Raw genomic sequence first — 26,856 nt, 5'->3', positions numbered from 1 at the left:
TCAGTATAGTACCCTTCTCGCCATAGACATTTCCAATACGATTGGGTCTGCTCAGTCCTAAGGCCTAAACAGCAGAAAACCTTACCCTTCAGTTTAGATCTGATACAAAGCCTTTTCTCGCTCTAGGCCTATTGTAGCACTGGTAACCTTATAGGTTCCTCAGTTAATGGCTCAGAGCAACACATGGCATGTGCTATACATTTTCTCAAAAATTCAAGGACATTCAAAGCATCTTGCCTTTTTCCTTCTGATGGATAGTGCAAGTGTGGCAACTTGGCTCTAACTTTTTAAGGGCAGCTTCACATACCCAAGACCAGTGAAATGTTAGCAGAGTTTACCCCCCTCCTCTAGCATACATATGTCTTACATACATCGAGGGAGCCTGCTCCTTTCTCCTCATCTAGTCAAATTAGTATAATGTTATCAATATATCACCATGATATTATGTGCAACATCGGGTAATAAAAGTACCAGGTGCCCCCTAGACTATATCATGATAGAGAACAGTAGAGTTGGCATAGAGTTGACAGGGGAATTGCCATAGCTCATATATATGTGATGATAGAGAACAGTAGCATTGACACAGGTGAGAGAGTGAATGTGCACTGCTGTGCTTGCCACCTGAAGGCAGATTGTTTTTCATTATCTTTGTGGATAGAAATTTAAAAGAAAGTGTTTGATAACTGAATATGAGGTGCCATTAGATATGCTGAATTGTTTCAGCAAAGATAATTCATCTCGAAACTTATTTACAATTGCATCACAACTTACCTAAGTTTTATAATGCTCCATAGATAAAATTTTCCTAGACTTTGATAGTCTAATACCACATAGCTCTAGATATGCTGACCATCCTACAGGAGGCTTACATATGTTTGTTGCTACTTTGTGTTGCACTAAATGAATCAGGACAAATGCCAGCTTTTTGTAGTGATAAAGAAAAATGTTTTGAGATTATTTATGATCACAAGGGGACTTCTTAGAAAAAAAATCCAAAACTTAGAGATAGGCAAAATAGTGAATGCATGTCTATGATTGCTTTACTAGAATATTGTCTAAGAGACTCACTCAAGAATGATCTCTTTAGGGGAAACGTACATTTGTTTGACTTATTTGTAATATTGATTAATATATGGTCAGACTCTATAGAAAAGCTAATAGCAAGGCAAATGATTCTTGTCCAATAGCAATGCAAATAAATTCCGTCTGGCAGGAAAGATTACCTAAAGATTACAGGTTTATTGCCCTGTAGAGCAAGTAAGTATTGCATCTAATTTAGGAATCTTATTCCGGCAATCTTTTTTTCTATTGCTATCAATATTTCTGTCTATTTAATATTCCCCAATATTAGCTTTACCATCATATTGATGCCCTCATTATTGAATTAAATAACATTTAACTGACTTTAAAAATATAATGTATAAGTTAGAAATGTTTAATACATGCAGAAAAAATAACAAAATAAAATGTTTTGACATAATTTTCTGTAATCGTTGATGTTATAATTGACACTTTAAAATGCAAGAAGCTGTACTTTTTTCAAATAACTTCTGTAACTAACAAAAGGATTTGTCACTGTGGCTACACACAGGTCATTATAAAATATTAGTTATTTTACACCAAGATTCTTAGTGTGTGGACTATGAACTCCTTAAGGTCCTTCAGACCGTGTCAGGGGTCGGCAAGTTCAAAATTACTTTTGCAATAATACTCATCATCCAAAACGCTTCCCATGGTTCCTGTGGGAACCGAATGGTTAATGTACAAATGTCTGCCCCATCCTCAGAGGTGATGCTCAGTAAGAGTTTGCGCCTATCCGCGGCAGCTCCTATTCCATTCCAGCCAGAAACTCTTACTCTCTGTCATCCTCATCCCACCTTGTGAGTGGAGAGTAAGGAGAGCTAGCCAGCAATGGGGAAGCTTGATGGCTGAGGCCCCAGAGGAAGCTGAGATGACAGGAACTCAGATCATAATTGAGCAAGAGCAGAGAAAGGGGATCCTCTAGATCCGGGCGTGCAATGATGGAGATATCAACAAGTCTAAGAAATTCAGATGTAGGAAGTGAAAAGGGGTGTGGGATAGAGAAGCAACAACAGACAGCCCCTCTGATCCCTGCTGGTCTAGCCCCCTCTCCCAAATGGTAAAAATAAGGAAGTCAGGAAGCTCAAAAGAAGCGGAAAGGGAGGAGACACATCCTGGAGGAGGAGAGCAAAGTTGTCCCCATATCTAACTCTCCCAATCACGCAATCTCTGCCTGTGTTTCAATTATTATTAACTGTCCAAAGTTGAGGAAATAAAAGATTCCAGATTATAGACTTCTGGGCTTTCAGAGACGAAGACCAGCAGGACTCCGTCACTTATGTGACTCCTCCCTTGGTCCCCTCTACCCCACACTCCAAGATTTAGTTTCTTCCAACTCTGCTCCTTGCTGCACAACGAACCCAAGAATCACAGCCTTCAGAATTTGCACAGGTAACAGGGCTGGGGATGCAGGTGAGACCAAGGAGACAGGGAGAGAGTTAGATAAAGCAGGGAGCGGGGAGTGTGGGTCTCAGGGGGGACGGAATGGGTAGAGATATAAGGTGGCAGCTTGAAGATTTAATGACCGAGTAGAGGTTTTAGACTCTGTCCTTTTACTGGATTCGGGTTGAAGTATGGCAGCCAATATTCAGTCACAAACTGAGACTTAGCTCCACCTCTAGCCCAATTCCAGCCCTAACTTCAGATCCCAGCCCAGCCACAGCCCTAACTCCATTACGAACCCCAGATCCTCTTTACCTCCCAACCACAGCTTCAACTCCAGAGTCAACTTGAATCTTAACATCAGCTCCCACGCAAAGCTGAATCTTAACTCTCTTCTATTTCCAACGTCAGCTCCAGGCTTAGGACCCAGGCCATCCAGGGCATCAACATGAGTACTGACCCCGGTCCTAGCGGGAGACACCCTCAATTTCAGCCCCAATGTTAGACCCAGTCCTAGCAATGCATTTAACTCTAACTCTACCTCTACTTCCAATCCCATACTCAACCCTACCCCAGACCAAAGTCAATCCTGAACCCATTTCCAACTCGGCTGCAAACCCAGACCCATTCCACTTTTTTTGCCCTAACCTCTCAACCCAAACCTCAACTCTTACCTCAACTCCAGCCCTGACCTCAGCTCCAACCTAGTCCCAGCCTCCCTCGTGCCCCAGCTCCAGCCCCAGCCTGTCTCTGGCCCTGCCTCCATTTCAGCTCTGACGGCCTCAGAGTTTAATCCAAGCATGTCAATGAAGTATGAAAACTTCCAGTCCGTGGAGAGTGACAAGAAGAGCTGGTGGCTTAGAAATGGTAAGAGGAAAGGAGCAATGGTATCTCCTAAAATACTCTCTTAATATGTTTGTAATGATTTCTGCTGTCATGTCATCTATGTACCTCTGCCATGTGTACTGGTGGGGTCCCCCACTCTGAGGGGGTCGGGCCCCAGCCCCTGGGAGCTCCAGTATGAAGAGGATTCAAGGTCCTCAGAAAGACAGGGACAGGGAGGGCCACAGCGGGCCTGGCCTGTACTCTGGGGGAGGACACGACTATTCACTAATGGAGGAGTGAATAGTTGTGTTTGGAAGGGAAACATTTACTAACCTGACAATACTAATGAGCGTGAGCCTGCTGAGGGCCTGGCTTCCAGAATTCACTTGTGCTCTCCTGTCCCCTCTCCCAGCCCTGGTGATAGGACCTTACATGTCACCATCATGCCTCTTCTGTGTGTTCTTGTATGCGTGTGTCCCCAGGAGTGTGAGGGGGCACATGTGACTGAGAACTTGTGCTGTTCCTTGAGGGGTCAGAGGCCTGGCCTCCTCTGGCCCACGGTCCTCGTCGTCCAGCCTCCCCCAGGCTTTACCTGCACCATCCTCCATCCCTGACAGGTCCCTGTGGCCCTCTCCTCCTCCCCTGTTTCTCTCCTGTCCTGGGTCTCCTCGTCCTGACCTCTTCTCCTCCTGCAGGGCTGTCCTGTCCCCAGCGCTTCCTGCAGAATCTCTGCTCGGGAGCCCGCCCGCTCCTGTTCTGCCTGGGCCTCAGCCTCCTCCTGCTGATTGGCATCTGCGTGATCGGATCCCAAAGTGAGAGTCACAGGGTCGCAGGGATCAGGGCAATAGTGGGGTACAATGAGGTGGGCTGTCGTGATGGCTAAGGATGGCTGCTGGCTCTGTCACTTGTTTGTGGGTAAGGTAGTCAAACTACATAACCCCTCTAAGCCTGAGTCTCCTCATCTGAGATCGTGGCTAACAATAGTGCCTGTCCCTTTGGATTGGGTGGCTGTGAGGACCCTGTGAGACAATGTACGTCTGGTGCCCTGCTCAGTGCTGGCACAGAGAGGGCCTAATGAACCTCAGCACTGATTGTCTCATCCGCTTGACCAGATTCCAAGTTTCAGAGGGAGCTGGTGACTCTGAGAACAACTTTCAGTAATGTCACTTCGAACACTGTGGCTGAGCTCCAGGGCCTGCACTCCCAGGGTGAGCCTGGCTGGAAGGGGCTCTGGACTGGGCTGGGTTGTGGTGTGGGAGGGGTGGGAACTGACTCCCCAGCTCTGAGTCCCATGTCCTCCAGATGGCAGTTTGCAAGAAACCATAACATCTCTGAAAACTGAGGTGGGAAACCATGAGCAGGAACTGCAAGCAGGTGAGAGACCCTCCAGGAGTGTGTGTGCCAGGGGGGTGGGGCAGGCTCTCAGAGCACAGGTCTGGTGGGAGCAGCCTGTGGTGCTGAGTGCCCTCCCCTCCAGCCCGCAGCTTGAAGGACAAGGTGTCTTCTCTGGAGAGTAAGCTGGAGACAGAGCAGGAGAAACTCAAAAAAGGTCCGGCTCCTTCTCCCCTCCACCTGGGCATGAAGTGGAGGGAGGGCATGGAGGGGACTAGGCTGGGCCCTCTGCACTGTCCCCACTGCTCATCTGTGTGTCCCAGATTATTCCGAAATGCTCCTGCGAGTCCAGCAGCTGGCCAAAGACCTGCTCTCCCTGAATTGCGAGATGGCTGCTCTCAAGAGCAATGGTGAGGGGTGTGCGGGGGAGTGCCGGGCCCCATTTTCTGCCCACATCCCACTGGGCAGCATCTCAGACCCTCCCCCACCCTGGCCCCTCAGACACTCAAAATACCTGCTGTCCCCTTAACTGGCTGGAGCATGAAGGCAGCTGCTACTGGTTCTCTCGTACGGGGAAGCCCTGGCCTGAGGCTGAGAAGTACTGCCAGCTGGAGAACGGGCATCTGGTTGTCATCAACTCGAGGGAAGAGCAGGTGAGGGCTCCAGTGTTCAGGTCTCAGGACATATGCCATTTACAAAAGGTTTCTCAGCCATTGCTGCACATTGGAATCACCTGGAGAGCTTTAAAAACACTGCCGTCTGAGTCACACACCTCATAATTACGGTCATGTGCCACATAATGACATTTCAGACAAGAACCACATATATGACTTTGTCCCGTAAGATTATTATAGAGCTGAAAAATTCCTTATACCTAGTGAGTTGGAGTCATCATAACGTCGTAGCGCAGCACATTATTCCTGTGTTTGGGGTGCTGCTGGTGTAAACAAACCTACTGTGTGTGCGGCTACCAGTCCTATACGCATAAAAGGACAGCACATACAATTATGTACAGTACATAATACTTAGTAATGATAATAAATGACTATGTTTTGGGTAATGTATGTATTATACTACACTTTTAATTGTTATTTTAGAGCGTATTCTTTCTACTTATAATAGTTTGCTGTTAAACAGTATGCCGCGTTACGCCAGCAGCAGCCCCATACACCTTGTGTTTACAGTGTCTCTTGAGTGCATCATTTCTCTGTGCTTGATTTAATCTCATGTTATTTTGTACAGTAACATGCTGTGCAGGTTTATAGCCTAGAATACAATTTAGCCCAGGTGTGTAGTAGGCTATACCATCTAGGTTTGTGTAAGTTCATGCTATGATATTTCTAAGCTGAAATCGACTATTCTTGTAAGTGGTGCGTTATAGTAACTAGCTTGGGCACTGGGATAAACATCCCAAATCTCCTCAACTGACTTAATGAATATGTCCAGTTTAGACTCCTAGTCCAAGGAATTAGCTGGGATGGGAAGAAGTCACCATTATCCTTCTATCATCCCAGAATTTCGTACAGGAACATACAGGCTCCTCATACACCTGGATAGGCCTCAGTGATCCTGAAGGAATCTGGAAATGGGTGGATGGCACAGACTACAAGACCAATTTCAAGTGAGTACACCCTGGCTTTCTGTGCCTGTCTTCCTCCTTCAGCTCTGCTGTTCCAGGATCTGATCCACAGTCCCATCTTCCCAGACCTGGATTCTGTTCCTTCTGACCTTCCTAGCTGGCTGTTGTCCTCTCCCCTCAGGAACTGGAAGCCAGGCCAGCCAGACGACTGGCATGGGCACGGGCTGGGTGGAGGCGAGGACTGTGCCCACCTCCATTCTGATGGCAGGTGGAATGATGATGTCTGCCAGAGGCCCTACCGCTGGATCTGTGAGACCAGCCTGGGCAAGGCCGGGTAGGACATCTCAGAGCTGCTTCCTGTCAACTACTCAGCCTTGGAAACAGCAGGGATGGCGGAGGGGGATTGTTCCCCAGACACCACTAACAAGACCTCCGTGGGAGAGGAATAAGCCCTGGGATATTGTACTTCCATCATTTTGAATTTTTTTTTCCTTAACTTTCAAATGACTACATAGATTTCCTAAGTGTTTCTTTTTAATCAAATTTCAGCTTTATTGAGGTATAATATATATATATATATATATATATATATATATATATATATATATATATATATATATGTCGCATCCTGCATGACAAGAGCTGTGGGAAGCAAGAAGGGTGCGCAGGGTTAAGAAAGACAGTAGACAAGAGTAGAGTGCAAGCGGGGCCAAGGGACTCAAGTCTCAAGGACTGAACCCCAAATCAGGCCAAAGCATAGCTTTTATTAGTAATCATACAAGGAAACAAAGCTTGTTTTTGCCATGGTCCACGAGTCACGTGCCTGACTGGCTGTTCTTCCCGAAAGTCCCCATTGTGCTCCAACACGTACTGTGCCTTCACACACACACACAACCCCGGGGGATGGAATCACTGTACTGAAACCATCAGATAAGAGAGCCTGACCGATATTCCATTGGTTCCCAGCTTTCTGGGACACTCCCTTGTGATGTCATGGGGAAGGCGCCAGGAACAGACTGTTCGGCAGCTGTAAGGCAACATATATATATATTTCCACCCATCCAGTTAATTAACACATCCATAACCTCACATATTTATATTTTTTTTCTTTTTGATGCAAACACTTAAGTTCTGCTCTCTTAGCAAAGTTCAATTATATTAGACAGGGTTATCAAGTATAGTCACTAAGTTTTACATTAGATCCTAGGACGTTACTCATAACTGAAAGTTTGTACCCTTTTACCAACCTCTCTCTAACTTCCCCACCTCCAGCCCCTGGCAACCAAGAATTTGCCTTTTTTCTTTTTTAGATTTCACAAATAAGTGATGCCTTGCAGTATTTGTCTTTCTCTGTCTGGCTTATTTCACTTCATGTAATGCCCCTAAGGTCCATCCATGTTGTTGAAAATGGCAGGATTTCCTTTCAATATTGAATAAAATTCCATTGTACATATAAACCACATCTCCTTTACTCATTCATCCATTGATGAATACTTAGGTTGTTCCCATATCTTGGCTATTGTGAACAATGATGCAATGAACATGGCAGATATCTCTTGAATATCCTATTTTCATTTCCTTTGGGCAAATAACCAGAAGTGGGATTGCGAGATCATATGGTAGTTCTATTTTTAATATTCGGAGGAACCTACATACTGTTATCCAGAGTCACCCAAATGTCAGACACATAGTATTTGAGCAGCAATTTACATTCCCATCAATATAGTATGAGGATCCTTTTTCTCCATCACTTCACCAACCTAAGTTTTTTTAAACTTAACAATCAAATTTATTGAGGTATAAGATGATAAAATGCAGCCATTTAAAGAGCAGACGTGACTTTTGACAAATATAAATACCTTGGTAACTACCATTCCAATCAAGATATAGAACATTTCCATCACCCCAAAAATTCCCTTGTTGACCTTTGCAGTCGAACATATTTCCTTGTCCCCAGGCAACTAATGATCTGCTTTCTTTTACTAGTGATTGGTTTTATCTATTCTAGTGTTTCATATCAATTAAATCACACAGTATATACACTTTTGTGAAACCACATGTATTTCACATCACCTGATTTTTAGGAACCTGAAAATAGCAGAATGGAGAAGCTAGGTGAGACCTTGGAAATTCCCATGTTACTGAAAAAAGAGCGTATTCTTTCAATAGATTGAATCCCACTCTATTCACTTAAAAACTGTATAAACAGTGTGATAAGGAAAAAGCAATTATTAACTTATTTGAAGATCCCAGAGTTGTTGGGAAAAGTAAATAAGATCCCCGGATGTATTGGTTAGCTATTGCTGTTTAACAAAACACCCCCGAATGAGCAGTGGCTTAAAACAATAAGCATCTATTATTATAGTTCTTGGGTCTGTAGGTCAGCTGGCTGGCATTTTGGTCTGGCCAGGCGTGGCTCATCTGAGCTAGGCTCGTTCATGCATTTGTGGTCAGTTGGTGGCGTGGCCGGGAGCTGGCTGGTCTAGGATAGCCTCACTGCCATGTGTGACATTTGGCTGGCTACAGGCTGGGACAATGGGGACGACTCGGCCATGTTAGGATGTGCACATAGTGTGTCAGCAGGGTTCCAAGAAAGTAACTGGGAGAGTGCAAGGACTCTTAGTTTTGGAACTGAAGCGTCACTTCTGCTGCGTCTTATGGAGCAAAGTAGATCACAAGGCAGCCCCGACTCAAGGAGTCAAGAAATAGACTCCACTTTTTGATGAGAGGAGCTACAAAGTCCTGCTGTGGAGAGAATGGATATAGGGAGGGGTGGAGATTGCTATGTTCTTCCATTGATCTAGTCTACCAGGGGAAGCGTCTCAGCTGTAAAGAACCAGAATAGCTAGGGCTTCTCATTAAGAGAGGGCAGGATAGATGCACTGCTGTATTACTTGCACCCAGATAACTGCCTGGAATATAAGAAGGTCTCAATTAAGGTTAATTAAAAATAAAGAGGGAAGGTATGGGAAAGACAAAATTTACCTCCCGAGAGGCAGCAGCCCTTCACTTGTCCCTGCCTAGCAGCATCCCATGAAAATCAGCAGACTGGAGCAGAGAGAGGTTTTCGTGGGAAGTGCTCTGAGGGGACCTGGACTGATGGGGTCCGGAGGGCACTGCCCAGTGTGCCAGAGATTCCATCAAGAGCAGTGGCACCCAGCTGATTCTGTGGGCACCAAATACTGGGCACTACTTTAGCCAAGGGCACAGAACGAAAAAACAATACCAGTAATATTCGAAATCAGTAAGTGCAAGTTCATTTCCCTCATCAGCTTATGCAGGCCTACTTAGTTCATTCTTGGTCGGCAGCGTGTTGGATCAGCATTCAGATTTCATGGTGTTCTGTGTGTCTGGACTGGAATAGTCCTGGAAATCCTCCCTCAGTCTGATAATAGAACTGATGCTTGTCTAAGCAACGTCTGCTCAGAAGCCCATACTCATGAGTCTGTTCCTTGAAATAACAGTATTTAAAAATACTTGATACAATGCTTTTCATGAGGCTTTCAGACTATCCTTCTTTGTTGAAGACACTTCGGTTTGTTTGTTTTCTTTGGTTTGTTTGTTTGTTCCTTTTTACCATGTAGCTTATAACAGAATCTTCAGGCAAGTGCCAGAAGGAAACACAAAACTTACATATTGACAATGTTGAATGGTTACAGCTAATTTATTACTATAACTAACAATACCATAATGGAGGAGAGTAATGTTATCTATGGAAGAGTAATACACACTATCTTATGGGGATTTGATGGATGTTTCCTGTCAAGCAAGAACAATTTATGGACAGCAAGGTCATTGACAAATCTCCAGACTAAGCTAAAAATTTCTGTGAGAAAAGATGTTGTTTCTAAACATTTGAACATTCAGTATGTTTGAAGTTGTCACCTGGGGGATTTCTAGGAAAAGTAAATTCATGCAAGTGTGTTTATGTATTAGTTTCTATAAACCAATCTGAACAGTGCATGTTTAAGAGATTTTATAATTTGTTAATTCTCTACCGAGTGTTAATAACCCAGAACATCTTTTACTCTCTCACAGTGAGAGGCAATGGCTTTTCTTTATTCTAGTCACACAAAGAGTCTGCAGCTTCAGTTCTACAACTTCAGCCACAAAATAAACACTGAAATACAAAGACCCATTAGTCCAAGAAAGCAGGGCAGGGACTGGGAGGAGGGCCCAATGGCAAATCAACATGGCACACTGATACATGACAAAACTCACATGATTTAAAATCTCCAAGTCCAGTCGCTGCGTTCAATCTTAGTTGCAGGGGGCCCAGCCCACCATCCCATGCGGAAATCAAATTGGCGACCCTGCTGTTGAGAGCTCGCACTCTAACCAACTGAGCCATCCAGCCGACCCATTGGCAGCCCAGCAGCAGCTCGCTGAGTTGAATCCAGCTTTGGAGGGCACAGCTCACTGGCCCATGTGGGAATCAAACCAGCAACTGTGTTGTTCAGAGTTCAGGCTCTAACCAATTGAGCCACCCAGCCTCCTCTCAACAATTACTTTAACTGTAAATGGATGAAATGCTCAAATCAAAAGATATGGTGGTTGAATGGATAAGAAAATAAGACCCTTATATGTGGTTCCTACAAGAGACTCACTTCACATCAAAATACAATGAGGAAAAAATATTTCATGAAAATGGAAACAAACAAAAAAGCTTGGGTAACAATACTTATGCCAGACAAAATAGACTTTAAAACAAAGGCTCTGACAAGAGACCAAGAAGGGCCCAGTGATACCACTTCTGGGTATTTATTTGAAGAAACCCAAAATGCTACTTCAAGATGACATGTGCATCCATATGTTCACTGCAGCATAGTTTACAATGGCCAAGATGTGGAGGTAGCCTGGGTGTTCATCAATGGATGAATGGATAAAGAGTAGGAGGTACATATATGCAATGGAATATGCTCTGCCATGGAAAGGAATGGAGTTTTGCCATCTGGGGTGCTATGGATGGACCTGGGGGTGTTGGGCTAAATGAAATATGTCAGACAGAGAAAGACAGGTGCAATGTGATTTCACTTATATTGGAATCTAAAGAATGAAATAACAAACAAACAAAAACTCATAGATACAAAGAACATTTTGATGGTTGCCAGATGGGAGGGGATTTGTGGGGGTGGATGAAAAAGGGGACGGAATTAAGAAGTACAAATTTGTTGTTACAAAGTAGTCATGGGGATGTAGGGTATAACATAAGAAATACAGTCAATAATATAGCAATAATTAACTATGATGTCAGATGGGCAGTAGATTTATTAGGGTGATAGATGGGAGGGGTGTGGGGGGACAGGGTGGAGGTGAAGGCATTAAGAAGTACAAATTAGTAGTTACTAAAGAGTCATCAGGATGTAAAGAAAAGCATAGGGAATATAGTCAATAATATGGTAATAACTATGCATAGTGCCAGGTGGGTACTAGAGCAGTCAGGATGATCTCTTCTTAAATTATATAAATGTCTAACCACAACACGGTATTAATAAAAAGTAATATTGAGTGTCAACTGTAACTGAAAAACTAAGAAAGGAAAAGTTGTAGGGGAACAAGAGGTTCAATTTTTCAAGTATAAGACAAGTTATGGGGATGTAATGTACAGTATAGGGAAAATAGTCTATAATATTGTGATGGTATGGTACAGTGTTGCTAGACTCATGGTGATCCCTTCTGTAGGTATACAAATATTGAATAACTATGGTGAAAGCCTGAAACTTATATAATATTATATTTTAGCTATATTTTAAGAAAAATCTTTAAAAAGAGAATATTAGAAGATTCCAAAAATTAGTGGAATGAATAAAGCTAAAATCCATTTTAAAAATTAAACTTTTATTTTTTGATAATTGGAAACACATATACTTGTATTGTAGTCACACAACAGCCTAGCCAACTGTCCCCCCTGTGTCTTTCCTTAAGGAAAGAAGAGTCTGTAAGACTGTACCTTTCTGGGACTCTGTTCCATCCTTGTGTTTACACCTTATGTCTCTCTGTCTGGTCCCCAAAAGATGGTTTGCAGCCAAAGACGGGTAAGATATCTCATGGGAGATACAACCTAAGCCAGGCGGAACCGAGTGGGGACCCCCAATGAGCTGCCTTAGAAGAATATGGGAAGGAGCCTTGCCTCTCCTTCCCCCTGCCTGGGAAAAGCGGCTGCTGACTCTGACTTTTCCCTCTCACCTAATTGTGAGAAAAGTCTTGAGAGTGATAAGATTAAACTCTCTCTGCTCAGCTCTGTGAAACAATTTCAACATGTGATATATGTCCCTTAAAAGAGGTGCATACCTCACCTCAAGGACTTTCTGCTCCAGCTGTTTGAAGATCAACAATCCTTGTGGGGTACTGTTATAGTTTAGAGGATCCCATAGGGGTCTTGGAGGCACCACCAGTCGACTCCATGAAAGGTCAGTGTTGGATGCCTGCTGTGAAGAGCATCTTGACCACTACAATAGCACCAGACCAGGGGCATCTTTTCCTTGAATTCTCCTCTCCCTTTCCCCAACCCTGATGATCAATGAGAAGAAGAGGAAAGAATGAGAAAGGAAGAACAGAACAGTCCATGACTCTTGGCCTAGGTTCTCCAGAGGCCGACCCGGGGATGAAGATCCTTGTGAAAGTGATTCATTAGAAAGTGTTTCTAAGAGTCACTTCAGAAATATTGCAGTGTGAGAGGACCTTTAGGTCATTCCCCAAAGGTACAACAAGTTGGAGAGCTATAATTCAACAACAAATTCCATGCTCAACACACAACCTCATCTAAGTGAGATCTTTGCACTGAAACATCTGAAAGTGGGCGTATCTGAGTGAAGCAGGGAGCAGGGAAGGGGGAAGGACAGAGAATCATGCCACAGGTACAGCCCAGAGCTCACTACAGCCCCAGCAGACCTGGTAACCAGGAAGGTGTTGAGTTACAGAGTGCACACACACAACAGCCCTATGGAACAGAGGGGTAGAATCAACATTCCTGCATAAATGATCAGCACACAGTGCAGCTAAACCCTGTGTGGGGACAGAGCCAGGAGTACAGTTTCCAGGCTCTCGGCCTCACGTGGAAAGGTGCTGGCTCAGGTAGTAAATGGCCATCAACTGTGATTGGATGGTCATCAGCTGTGGCTAGTTGGCCGTCAGCTGTAACCAGTGAGTCATTGGCCACTAATATAACTGCCTTGGCTATGCTAGCAGAAAAATGGGGGACTAGCAAGAAGATGGTGGTTGAGCTAGCAAGAGTGGATTGTAGTTAGCACAATGGATTGCAGCTAGCAAGTGGGGTTGGTTGACAGAGAGAAGTGGACGGCGGTTGCGGATAGTGTGGCTCCTGCTTCCTGTGTCTCCAACCCAGCCGCCAGTGAGAATATAGTGATATGACTCCCGTATCTATGGCTCTGTGTGTGTTCCTTTTTGGCCTCACCATATCCTGTGTTCTTATGTGGGGAGCGGGACCAGAGACCCCGCCTGACACCCTGCATGACACACTGTGACAGGGCAGAGACAGAACACAGAAGTGTGGCAGCTGTGGTCTAGAGCTACCATTATCAGGTGGAGAACAAAGTCACAAGTGCATAGCCACCTCCTCTCACACTTGCATAGCTCATAGCAGCCCCAGCATATGCTTAGCAATAGAGTTGTCAGTTATAGCACACACACTCAGCAGCCATGAGGACTGGAGGGGCAGAAACATTTCTCCCTGAGCAGCAGACACACACTATGGCTAAACCCAATGACAGGATAGAGATACAAAGGTGTGACAGCTGAGGTCTGGCAGCCACCATTACTAGGAAAAGAGCAAAAGCATGAATGTGTGAACCAGCCTCCTGCCCCTATCCATCACAGTAGAAACTCGTAGAGGCACCTGGGACATTTCAGATAGTAGAGCACTGCGGGCAGCATTTAGTTACAGGAGGCAGCACTGGGATCTCACAGGCCCGAAACCACATCACCTACCTCATTGCCCCACAGGGGTTTTGCCCTGAGGCCAAGGCTACCTAATCATAGAGGTGACGCCAACCTCCTCAGGGAATACGGGGCATTTTCCACAGCAGTGGTAATACCACCCCACAGATATCCCAGAAGCCCCAGCAATGCAGGTAAGGGAAAATAAAACCTTGCACTTCAGTGCCACCTACTGGAAAACAAAAGAAAGACCTCTAGTTATCAATCTGCTAAACAGTGACGTGTCAAATACTAAAAAAAAAAAAAAAAAAAAGCAAATCTCATTCCTATAAATGCCCAGGCAGAGAAATAATCAATCAATTATCATTAATAACCAAGGTAAAAAGGTAGTTCAAAAAAATGAAACATATCCAGAAAATAAAGACATGGAAGACTGTGATTTAAATACAGAGAATACAAGAGATCCAGTGAAGATGGTGGAGTAGGTAAACACTGTGATTACCTCTTCTCATGACCATATCAGAACTAAATTACAGAATAACCATTATTGAGAATCATACTAAATACAACTAAGGACATATAGAAGAAGCCTACAACTGAGGACATATAGAAGAAGACATCTGGAGCCTCGTAGGAGGGACAGAGATGCAGAACAGGCTGGTCCCACATCTACATGTGACCATTAAAACTTAGGAGGGATATCTTGACTGTGGAGGACTACGCAGAGGAATGAGGGTCCCAGACCCACACCAGGCTCCCTGGCCCAGGGTTCCATTGCTGTGGAAAAAAGTTCCCATGTGAAACACAATATCTGCTGTGAAAATCAGCAGATATTGTGGCCAAATGAGATGAGAGTGGCTGTAGTTCCAGGCACTCCTTTTAAAGGGACTGCAATGGACTTACCCATTGACAGACTTGCTCTCTCAGAGCTCCGGCTCTGGGGCAGCACCTCAAAAGTCACCAGGAACATATATACAGGGAGGAACAGAGTCGTTTGATTCAGGGCGAGGGTTGGAGGGGCAGCTTTCTCCCAGATGGAGGAGCTGGTAGAAGCCATAGTTTCTTGGTTGAGCCCTCCATGCTCCTGGTGTACAGATGCAGGTGACCGCCATATCTGAGTCTCCATCAATCTGGCCACACCATTCACCTTTATTCCCTGAGATCCCAGCCCACCCAACTATCGAGAACACCCAAGCTGTTTACAGTGGATCTTCTGCATAAATAGCCTATCTTTGCTCATGCTGCGGACTTTCCTAAAATCTCTCAAAAATTCAGAAAAACCTAAACAAATAGCATTTGGCTTCAGCATGTCTCATACCTCTGGCTGAGCAGCCCCAAGCCTACTGGAGACACTCAACCTTGATATGAGACTTAGCCTCCTGAGGCACCTCCAAGCCCAACGTGGGTGGTGGTCATACGTGGATTGCTTCGTGGCTCATGCCAGGTGACCCTGGGCAGGGAACAGAATGTGGCTGAACTGGCCTGCTGCAAGTCCCCTTCCCGGAGGCCCTGGGGCTGGCATGCCCAGTGGCCAGCTTTGGATCAAGCTGGAGCATCATCCACTGCCACCAAAGAGGACACACCCAATGGGCAGATTGGGCAGGCACCAGAGCCCTGCTAAAGCAAGTCCTGTTCAGTAGAATCAGCCCCTACACTACAGCTCCTCCACTGCAGTTATAGTAAGTCCTCATAACGAATCAGCCTGAGGGTCAATCCCTCCCACTGAAGTGCAAACAACAACTAAGTCTCAACTAAAATAGGAGGGCACACACAACCCACACACACAAAAACACACCTGGAGTACTCACCTCAAGTGATGAGAGAGATTGTGCCATTGAACCCCACAGCAGCCTATTACATAAGTCCACACTACTAAGATTGGAAGACATAGCAGCCTTACCTAATATATAGAAACAAACACAGGGAGGCAGCCAAAATGGAGAGACAAAGAAAAATGCCCCAAATGAAAGAAAAGAAAAAAGCTCCAGAAAAAGAACTAAACAAAATGGAGACAAGCAATCTACCAGAAGTGGAGTTCCAAACACCCAATAATCTCAGGGAGAACTTCAACAAAAAGATAGGAAACATTAAAATGGAGATAGGAAACATTAAAACAAAACAAAACAGAACTAAAGAATACAATAACTGAAATGAAGAAAACATTAGAGGGAATCAACAGTAGATTAGATGAAACAGAGGCTCAAAACAGTGATTTAGAAGATAAGGTAGCAGAAAACATCCAATCAGACCAACAAAAAGAAAAAAGGATTTAAAAAAAATGAAGATAGTTTAAGGGGCCTCTGGGAAACATTAAGCACACCAACATTCACATCCTAAGGGTATGAAAAGGAGAAGAGAGAGAGCAAGGAATTGAAAACCTATTTGAAAAAATAATGACAAAAATACTCCCCTAACCTGGTAAAGGAAATAGACATACAAGCCCAGGAAGCAGAGTCCCAAACAAGATGAACCCAAAGAGGCCCACACCAAGACACATAATTAAAATGCCAAAAGTTAAAGACAAAAAAAGAACCTTAAAAGTAGCAAGAGAAAAGCAGGTAGTTACCTACAAGGGAGCTCCTATAAGATTGTCAGATGATTTCTCCACAGAAACTTTGCAGGCCAGAAGGGATTGATTGGCAGGAAATATTCACAGTGATGAAAAGCAAGGACCTACCACCAAGATTACTCTACCCAGCAAAGTAATCATTTAGAGTCAAAAGACAGATAAAGAGCTTCCCAGGCAAGAAAAATCTAAAGGAGTTCATCATCACCAAACCAATATTACAAGGAATCTTAAGATGGACTTCTTTAAAATGAAAAAAATAAATAAAGATAAAAAATATGCATATTATAATGGCAATAAGTACATATCTATAAATAATTACTTTAAATGTAAATTGATTAAATGCTCAAATCAAAAGATAAGGTGGCTGAATGGATAAGAAAACAAGATCCTTAAATATGCTGCCTACAAGAGACACTTCAGATTGAAGGACACACACAGACTAAAAGTAAAGGGATGGGGGAAAAATTTCATGAAAATGGAAACAAATAAATAAACAAACAAAAAGGTGGGGTAGCAATAGTTATACCTGATAAAATAGACTTTAAAACAAAAGTTATACGAAGAAACAATGAAGGACCCAGTAATCCCACTTCAGGGTATTTATCTAAAGAAATATGAGGAGATGTGTGCATCTGTATGTTCATTGCAGCATTGTTTACAATGACCAAGATGTGGAGGCAGCCTGGTGTCTGTCAATGGATGAATGGATAAGAAGTCGATAGTACATACCAGGCGTGCCAAAAAAATGTGTACACATTTTAAGAGATGTTATCTACATATTACTTTTCGAAGTTGAATTGAGTTGTGGTAGCAATATGTAGTCTGACGTTCACTCATATGATGGCGTTAATCAAATGAATGCTAGCGTCACTATGCAACAGGCAGGACAGTCAAAGAAAATGGCGGAGGAAGCATGGTTGTCGTTCAAGGAGCGCAAGACCATTTTGAAATGGTATTTGAAATTTGAGAACACTGTGGAAGTATAATGACAATAGAGGCGTGAGTATGTAACAGAACCTCCAACATACCTAACAATTGCATGCACTCGTAATAAGTTAGAGACGCATGGTGCTGTGTGTGATGTGCACAAGGGAAGATCTGGGAGGCCTCGCACAGCAACAAGTCCTGCTTCTTCTGCTATGGTGTTGAACAGTTTACACACTCACCACAGAAATCTACCAAACAATGTGCACATCAGACAGGAGTTAGCAGAACAAGCATACAATGCATTCTTAAAACAGCAAAATGGAAAGTTTTCATCCCAAGATTATTACATACACTGAATGAAGACAACCCTGATCAAAGGATGCAGTAATGTCAGTGGTTCCAAAACACAGTATGAGAGGATGAGGAGTTTGTGGGGAAAATGGTTTGGTCTGATGAAGCATAATTTAAATTGAATGGAACAGTGAACCAACATAACTGTGTGTATTAGGATCCAGAAAACCCACACATTCAGGTGGAAATAGAAGTCAGTTCACCAGGCATCAATGTCTGGTATGGACTGTCATTAAGGGGATTAATTGGACCTTTTATTTTTCAAGGTACCGTTACTGGTCAAGTGTACCTAGACATGTTATACACATCCATTTTACCTGCAATTCCTACACTTTTTGAGAATGATCAATTTTACTTCCAACAAGATGGCACCCCACCACACTTCCACCAGGATGTGAGAGCTTACCTTGATGAGAATCTGCCAGGACAATGGATAGGATGAAGAGGTGCGGTTGAGTTTCCTCCACATTCTCCTGACTTAACACTCCCTGACTTCTACCTATGGGGGAACTTAAAGGATGTGATATACTGTAGAAAACCAGCTACACTGGCGGTACTTCAGGAAGAAATTGAAATGGCATGCACAATGATACAAGTGGCCAGTGTGGCTCAAGAAGTAGTTCACTGTAATCAGAAGTGTCTGGTGGTAACCACTTTGAGCACCTCTTGTAATTGTAGAAGTCAAACATGACTTGTATGCATCTTTTTGTTATTGGTATATGTAGTGTATTACAATTTCCCCCCCTTTCTTCCGCCTCCCTGCCCACTCTGGTTCAAGTTGTTTCTCAGTCTAGTTGTGTAAGACACAGCTCCCTGGCCCATGCTGTTATTGCGCTCCCCCCAGCTGAGGCATTCGGTCACCAGTGGACTGCCGACTGCTCCTGGCAGCACACAGCAGCCTGCGGCAGCCCACTGCAGCTCACTGCAGCTCACGCTGACCTCCGGGACAGCCGTTGTTCACAATCTTAGCTGTAGAGGGCACAGCTCACTGGCCCATGTGGGAATTGAACTGGCGACCTCGGCATTTGGAGCAGGGCACTCCAACCACTTGAACCACCGGGCCGGCCCAATTTAAATCTTCTTAAATTTATTGAGACTTGTTTTGAAGCATAACATGTGGTCGATCTTGAAAAATGTTCCATGTGCACTTGAAAAGAATATATATTCTGCTGTTTTGGGGTGAAATGCTCTAAAAATATCAATTAAATCCATCTGATCTAGTGTGTTATTTAAGGCCACTGTTTCCTTATTGATTTTTCTGTCTGGAAGATCTGTCCATTGGTGTCAGTGGGGTGTGAAAATCCTCTTCTCTGATTATGTTACTGTTGATCTCTGCCTTTATGTCATTTGATATTTGTTTTATATATTTAGGTGCTCCTCTGTTGGGTGCACAGGTGTTTACTAGGGTGATGTCCTCTTGTTGAATTGATCCCTTTATCATTATGTAATGTCTTTCTGTGTCTTACTAATATTCATTTTAAAATCTATTTTGTACAGTATGATTATTGCTACCCACACTCTTTTCTCATTTCCATTTGCATTAAGTATCTTTTTCCATCCATTTACTTTCAGTCTATGTGTGTCTTTCAATCTGACATGGGTCTCTTGTAGACAGCGTATGCATGGGTCTTGTCTTCTTATCCATTCAGCTACCCTAGGTCTTTTGATTGGAGCCTCTAATCCATTTACATTTAAAGTGATTATTGATATGTACATAGTTATTGCCATTTTATTATTCATATTTCTGATCTTTTGTTTCTTTGTTTGTTTCCTCCCTTCTTCTTAAAGAAGCCCTTTTAATATTTTTGGTAATACTAGCTTGGTGGTAATGAATTCCTTTAGCTTTTTCTTGTCTCCTTCAATTTGAAATGATAGCCTTGCTGGGTAGAGTAATCTTGGTTGTAGGCCCTTGTTTTTCATCACTTTAGATATTTACTGCTATTCCCCTATGGTCTGTCAAGTTTCTGTTGAGAAGTCAGCTGACAATCTTATGGGAACTCCCTTGTAATAATTAGTTGTCTTTCTCTTGCTTTTAGGATTCTCTCTTTGACTCTAAACTTTATCATTTTAATTGTGATGTGTCTTGGTTTGGGCCTGTTTAGGTTCTTCTTATTTGGGACTCTCTGCACTTCCTTGGCTTGTATGTCTATTTCCTTCACCAGGTTATAGGGAAGTTCTCCATCTTTATTTCTTCTCGATCCCTTGTTCCTTTTTTTTCTCCTTCTGGTACTCCTATAATGATAATGTTGGGATGCTAGATGTCCCAAAACTCCCTTAAATTATTATTTTTATATATTTTTTAGCAAAGATTCTTATTAAAGCAAAAGTACAGCTCTCTTATGAGAGGGGGCATCCAAAACTGGGATGTCCCTTAAATTATCTTTCTTTTAAAACATTGTTTTTGTCTGATTGGGTGTTTTCTTCTACCTGGTCCTCTAAATCGCTGACTTGATCCTCTGCTTCATTTAATGTGCTGTTAATCCCTTCTACTGTATTCTTCATTTCAGTTATTGTATTATTTATTTCTGACTGGTTCTTTTTTATGGTTTCTATGTCCTTTATATTTACTATCTCTTTGTTGAAATTCTCACTGAGTTCCTTAAGCATTGTTATAACAAGTGTTTTAAACTCTGTCTCTGGTTAAGTTAGTTGCCTCCATTTCTTTTAGTGCTTTTTCTGGAGGTTTCTCCTGTTCTTTTATTTGGGACATATTTCTTTGTTTCCTCATTCTGGCTGCCTCCCTGTGTTTGCTTCCACATATTAGGTGGGTCTCCTATGTCTCAGTCTTTGCCAAGTAGTCTTATGTAGTGTGTATCCTGTGTGGTCCAGTGATACAGTCTCCCTGATCATCTGTGTGTATATTCCAGGAGTATCCCTTCTGCATATTGTGTGTATTCTCCTGTTGTAGTTGAGCCTTGATTGCTTTAGCCACATTAGTGGGTAGGATTGACTCCCAGGCTAACTGGCATTGAGGATTGGCTATGCCCACAATGTGTAAGCTGACCCTTTAGAAGGATTCACCCTAGCAGGCTCTTGTACCTGTTGAGACCATCCTTTGGGTGTGCTGCTTGTGGGGCTAACTGGGTAGTGCTCTGTTGTGGTCTGAAGCCACCCTCTGGGTGTGTTGTTTCTGGTGTCTTTTGGTAGGGGCTCCCATGGAGGCCAATTTTAGCCTTGCCTATGACAGGCCTGGGGCTACCTGGTAGGAGCTACAAAGCTATATACGGTTGGTTGTTGCCTGTGCTGAACCTGGAGGTGTGCTAAGGTGACCTCACTGTGAAGTGAGGCCACCTGCCACCAGTATTGGGCCTGGGGCACCTATCAAAAGACCCAGGGTCTCCCTAGGCCTGTTGCCACCTGCCAGATGTCCGTAAATCTCAACTGTTGAAAGAGTCTCCAAAGGTACATGGGGCAAGCTGATTGATCTGGTGTTGAGAGTGTACCTGGTGATGTGGCACTAGCTGGGTTGAGTGGGGACTCTTGGGCTTCACCAAGGTTGTACACGTGCAGATTTTACTAGACCACTGTGATCTCAGATTTAGCCATTTGTGTGAGGGTTCAACATAGAAAAGATGGTGCCCTCCTGTAGGCTACACGTAAGACAGTCTCCACACAGGGATAATGGCAGCTGTCCCTCCAACCCTTGCACCAAAGTCACACAGCTCAGTCTTTTCCTGTATGTCTCTGGTGCCTCTTGAGTTGCCATCCCTCCATCAGAGCTCAGGTGAGTGTTTGCAAGTGAGTGAGGCTGTGTGTGGGCCCTTTAAGAGGATGTCTGGGTTTCCAGCCACCTTCTGTCTCACCAGGATGGACAAAGTCCTCACTGATTTTCACAACCAGAGGTTGTGGGAATTCCTATTCCCAGCCCAGGACCCCTCCCTCTACAGAGGGGACCGCCACCACTGAGGTGTCCCTCCAGGTGTTCAATCATTACCTATGTGTTTGGGGTCAGCCCATTTCAGGTCTCCACCCCTCCTACCAGTCTTGATGTGGCCTTTTCTTTACATCCTTAGTCATAGGGGTCCTTTTCAGCTAGTCTTCACATTATTCTTGATGTTGATTGTTCTACAACTTAGTTGTAATTTTGACGTGATCATGTGAAACAGCAGGCATAGCATTTACATAATCTGCCGTCTTCAAGGGACTCTTGACACCATATTCTTTAAAAAATTTTTGTTTTCAATTACAGTAGACATTAAATATTATATTAGTTTCAGGTGTACAGCATAGTGGTTTAACATGTATATAACTTATGAAGTGATCATCTCAATAAGTCTAGCACCCACCTGACACCGTACATAATTATTGCAATATTATTGACTATATTCCCTATTCTGTACTTTACATCCCTATGACTATTTTGTAACTGCCAATTTGTACTTCTTAATCCCTTCATGTTTTCCACCCAGCACTTCAAATCCCCTCCCATCTGACAACCATCAATTTGTTCTCTGTATCTATGATTTTGTTTTTAGATTCCACATATAAGTGAAGTCATATGGTATTTGTCTTTGTCTGACATATTTCATTTAGCATAATACCCTCTAGGTCCATCCATGTTGTTGCAGATGGCAAGATTTCATTGTTTATAATGTCTGAGTAATATTCAATTCTATATATACGAGTATGTACCGCATCTTCTTTAGCCCATCATCTGTTGATGGACACTTAGGTTCCTTCAGTATCTTGGCTATTGTAAATAATGCTGCAATGCACATAGGGATATATATATCTTTTCAAATTAGTATTTTGGATTCTTTGGATACCTAGAAACAAATCTGGGATTGCTGGGTCATATGGTAACTCTATTCTTAATCTTTGAGGAACCTCCATACTGTTTATCATAATGGGTGCACCAATTTGCAATCCCACAAATAATGCACAAGGGTTCCCTTTTCTCCACATCGTTGCCAACGTTTGTGGTTTGTTGTTTTTTTCCCCCTATGATAGCCATTCTGACAGGTGTGAGGTGATATCTCCTTGTAGTTTTAGTTTGCATTTCTCTGATGATTAGTAACATTAAACACCTTTTCATATGTCTATTGGCCATGCTTGACACATATTCTTGACAGTCTACTAAAAATTGATCCCATCTCACTTCCATGCTATATTTTCCTCCATAGCACTTACATGACATTATATATATATTACTCGTTTATGTTGTTTATCTGCCACCCATCAGAATGTAAGTTCTATGAGAGCAGGGCCTCTTTTCTCTGTTGGCTCACATCTGAAGTATACCTCTTCTGAAGGAGAATGCGTGCATACTGTAAACACTCAATAAGTACTCGTTGAATGGATGCATATGAGTGAATGGAAAAACATACCTTGTTCTTTGTGGGAAAGATCCAACAATGCAAAAATGTTGATTATGCTCAAATTAATATGAGAGTATAATGCAGAACTGTGGGAGGCACAGAGATGACTTACCCAGACCCCAGTGTTCCTTCCAGAAAGGCTTTTGTACTCAGTATGAGGAGTGTCACCTGTGCAGACAGCCCCCTCCCCCAAGGTCGCACCCCTGCTGGGATGATCCTCATTAGATAACAGGGTGAGGGGGGTTATAAAGGTTCAGGTTCAGCCCGGTGCTGGGCAGCTCCAACAGGCAATGCACTTGAATACCCAGAACCCCCTGTTGGATTGGCTGAAGCTTTATGGGGTCTTCACAGCTGGTTAACTTCTCCCTTCTTCCCCCTTCCTTTCACAGGTGTTGATCCCTTAAATAGCTTGCACCTCAACTTCAGATAAACACTAACAATCATTCCAAATAATAAAAGCAAAACAAGAAAACAAAACTGAAAACAACCAAAATGTCCATCAATAGAGAAATACTTTGCAAACAGATTATGGTACATATTATGAAATTAGATAAAGATGAGAAATGAATAAAGGATGTTTTATAAACGGATGGGAGAAATGGTCTTGATATATTGTTAGTTGAATGCAAAACAGCAGGTAGCACAACACAATCCCATTTATATAGAAAATATGATCTAAAATGTATTTGCTTTCATTTTTACCTTTAAGACAAGAGAGTTTTGTGTGTGTGTGTGTTGAAAAGATTGTGTGTATGAACTCAGGGGAGCCCCATAGAGGGATTTATAGAGTTTACAGGATTAAATTGAACCCCTTTCATGAAGACAGTGCATATGCAGAGCCCGGGCCAGGGTGTCAGGTAGAACTGAGCTTGAATTCTGGCTCTTTTACTTACCAGGCATGTTATCGTGAACAGGTCATATAATGGCTCTGAGCCTCAGTCCATCATTCAAACTCTCTCCCAAGGTTCTAGTGGGAACTGAATGGTTAATGGATAGCAAGTGTTGGTAAAATCCCAATCACAGATTTGATGCTCAATAAATTTTGTTCCTGTCCCCAGCTTCTCCTGTCCCATTCTGGCCAGGAATCCTACTCTCCTTCACCCTCTCCCCTCCTTCTGAGTAGAATGAGGAGAGCTAGGCCAGAGCTCAGGGAGCTTGGTGGCTGAGGCCCCAGAGGAAGTTCAGATAATAAATTAGGACTTTGGTCATAATTGAACAAGAGCAGAGAAAGGGAGACAATTGTTGGAGACAATTCTGGGAAATTCAGATGTAGGAAATGAAAGGGGGTATGGGGCAGAGGAAAAACAACAGACTGCACCTCTGATCTTTTTCCCCCCTCTTCTTCTGTCTACCCTCCCCACACTCCAGTTCAAGTCATTGTTTCTCAGTCTAGTTGTGTAGGACACAGCTCTCCTGCCCCCACCCCCCGCCCTTACCTCTGCTGAGGCAGTCGGTTGCCATTTGTCAGTCAGTCACTCACAGCAGCTCACGGCACATCTTGCCAGCTGCTGGCTGCTCATGCTGGCTGCTGGCCACTCACGCTGACTGCCGGCCACTCACGCTGGCCGCCGGCCACTCACGCTGGCCGCCGGCCACTCACGCTGGCCACCAGCCACTCCTGATGGCACATGGTAGTCCACAGCAGCACACAGCAGCCCGCAGCAACTCACGCCAGCCTCCGGCTGCTCACGGCAGCCCAGCTCCAGAGAGAGCTGTTGTTCACAATCTTAGCTGTAGAGGGCGCAACTCACTGGCCCATGTGGGAATTCAATTGGCTACATTGGCATTAGGAGCTCTGCACTCCAACCACCTGAACCACCAGGCTGGCCCAACCTCTGATCTTTTGTGATTCAGGTTCCCTTTCTCAAATAGTAAAAATGAGGAAGTCGGGGGAGCTAAAAACAAATATGGAAAGGGAGCTGACACACGCTGGAGGAGGAGATTTGGGCTGACCGCATACCCACTGCCACCTACATATGCCATCTGCCTGTGTTCCAATCCCAATTAATTCTCCTTTTAATTTACTGTCTAAAGTTTGGGAATCGAAGATTTCAGGTTATAGAATTCTGGGTCTCAGACATTCAGACAGGTAGGACTCAGGTCATTTGTACTAACTCTTCCCAAACTTCTTTTCTTCTACTGCTTGTGTTCTCCACCCCAAAACTCCAGGATTCAGCCTTCTTGGTCCTGGTGACTGTGCTGTCCAAGGACCTCAGCAATCACGTACTCCAAACTTTCTGCAGGAAATGGGGCTGAGGAAGCAGGTGGGAGTGAGGAAACAAAGAGGTTAGAAAAAGCAGATGGGGGCAGGTGAAGGGACTTTTGGTTTTAGGTGGGACTAAATGGTGAGAGATATTGGGGTAGAGACCAAGTATTGAATTACTGTATGGACTATCTCTCCACATACCTCTAGATTGGGTTGGGCAGCCCCAACTCCAGGCGTGAATTTAGTGCCAAATTCAGCACCAGATTCAGCTCTAATTCTGCCTCAAACTCAGGCATTTTCTCAGGCCCAATGTGAGCCACAACCCTACTCTCAACCTAAATTCTAACCTTATTCCAATCCTCAGTATAAAATTAAGACCCAAGATCAGACCCATTTACAGCCCCCAAGTTAGCCCCACTTAGGAGCTGTGTATCTTGGCAACTCTTTCAGTTCTCTAAGAACCACAAGTTGTTGGGACATTTCAGTAAGATCTAAGGGGAGTCATTCCAGCTGCAAAAACCCAGCTCAGAGCTCAGGGTGCTTATTAAGGGAACCATAGGGTTCATTGATCAGTGTATCACCTGTACCCAGGGCACTGCCTGGTATAGGCAACTAACAGCCAAGTACACAGTGTCCACAAGTCCTCAGGAGGTTTCAGTTCTGTCAAGGGCACCACAACCAAATGAAAAGAGGTTACATCAAAACTTCCTCCCTCATCACAGTCAATCTGTGGCCAGCATTGGGCTGATTGTTTGCAAAGAGAAAGAAGAATACTATTTCAGGAAACTTTCCTAACCTGGAGATCTGAGATGCCAGCATTACAAAGCACTGTCTGTTCTTTAAGTTGAGCAGTGAGTCTCAAGCCCACAATCAGAAAGATCTGGGCTACAATGCTATGTAACCTCTGGAAAGTTATCTAGAGTCTCTGAGTCTTGGTGTTCTCCTTTCAGAAATGGGAATAATCATTTTTGAATACACACATTTTCTCTTACCTCTAACCAGATCTCTTTTTATTCATTTTCTCCTTTCTCATCTTTAAAATCTGCTCACCTTTTAAATATTAATTTAAAGATCACTTCTTCAGAGTAGGCAGCCCTGTCCCCTGTAGAATGAGGAATCCTCTCTCAAATTATAAATCCCTCTATAGATCTGGGTTTCCCACTTTGGGCTCTTAGCCACTTGCAATTACTAGTTCAAATGTCTGTCTTGCCTCATGGACAGATCCCCAGGAGGGAGGGAACACACCTGCCCCTTTGCTGAAGTAGTCTCATCTCCTGGGATGGGGTGCAGGGTGGAGGAAGAAGGTTCTCCAAGGAGCAGACATGATATTTTACAGACACAGGAATCAGACAACTAAAATGAAATTTTACTTAGTTCTCTATAACTGATC

The 26,856-nt window shown here is 43.6% G+C and overlaps 2 protein-coding genes across 3 annotated transcripts in view; one reads left to right on the top strand and one right to left on the bottom strand.

Moving 5' to 3' along the window:
• Positions 1-25,467, bottom strand: part of SLC16A11 (solute carrier family 16 member 11) — a 51,657-nt gene extending 26,190 nt beyond the window's left edge. The window contains exon 1 of the mRNA XM_074320110.2: positions 24,697-25,467. The gene's annotated coding sequence lies outside the window, so the exon portion shown is untranslated. The remainder of the gene's footprint in view (positions 1-24,696) is intronic.
• Positions 1,939-7,654, top strand: LOC109439056 (C-type lectin domain family 10 member A-like). Of its 2 annotated transcripts, none has more exons than XM_074320114.2 (10): positions 1,939-2,472; positions 3,149-3,330; positions 3,984-4,100; positions 4,401-4,496; positions 4,591-4,662; positions 4,766-4,837; positions 4,944-5,030; positions 5,122-5,273; positions 6,135-6,241; positions 6,381-7,654. In XM_074320114.2, exons 2-10 carry the CDS (start codon positions 3,264-3,266, stop codon positions 6,535-6,537), a joined length of 927 nt encoding a protein of 308 aa, XP_074176215.2. In that variant the 5' UTR covers positions 1,939-2,472; positions 3,149-3,263; the 3' UTR covers positions 6,538-7,654. The 2 variants fall into 2 exon arrangements, with proteins under 2 accessions (XP_074176215.2, XP_074176214.2); XM_074320113.2 differs by having other exon boundaries at positions 1,941-2,472; positions 3,235-3,330.
• Positions 25,468-26,856: the final 1,389 nt, after the last annotated feature.

The sequence above is a fragment of the Rhinolophus sinicus genome, chromosome 12 (genome assembly GCF_057876585.1).
Source record: "Rhinolophus sinicus isolate RSI-liver-muscle chromosome 12, RSI-T2T, whole genome shotgun sequence".
Classification (NCBI taxonomy): Eukaryota; Metazoa; Chordata; class Mammalia; order Chiroptera; family Rhinolophidae; genus Rhinolophus; species Rhinolophus sinicus.
The sequence above is the reverse complement of the archived record's forward strand: the minus strand, read 5'-3'. Positions and strand labels throughout refer to the sequence as shown.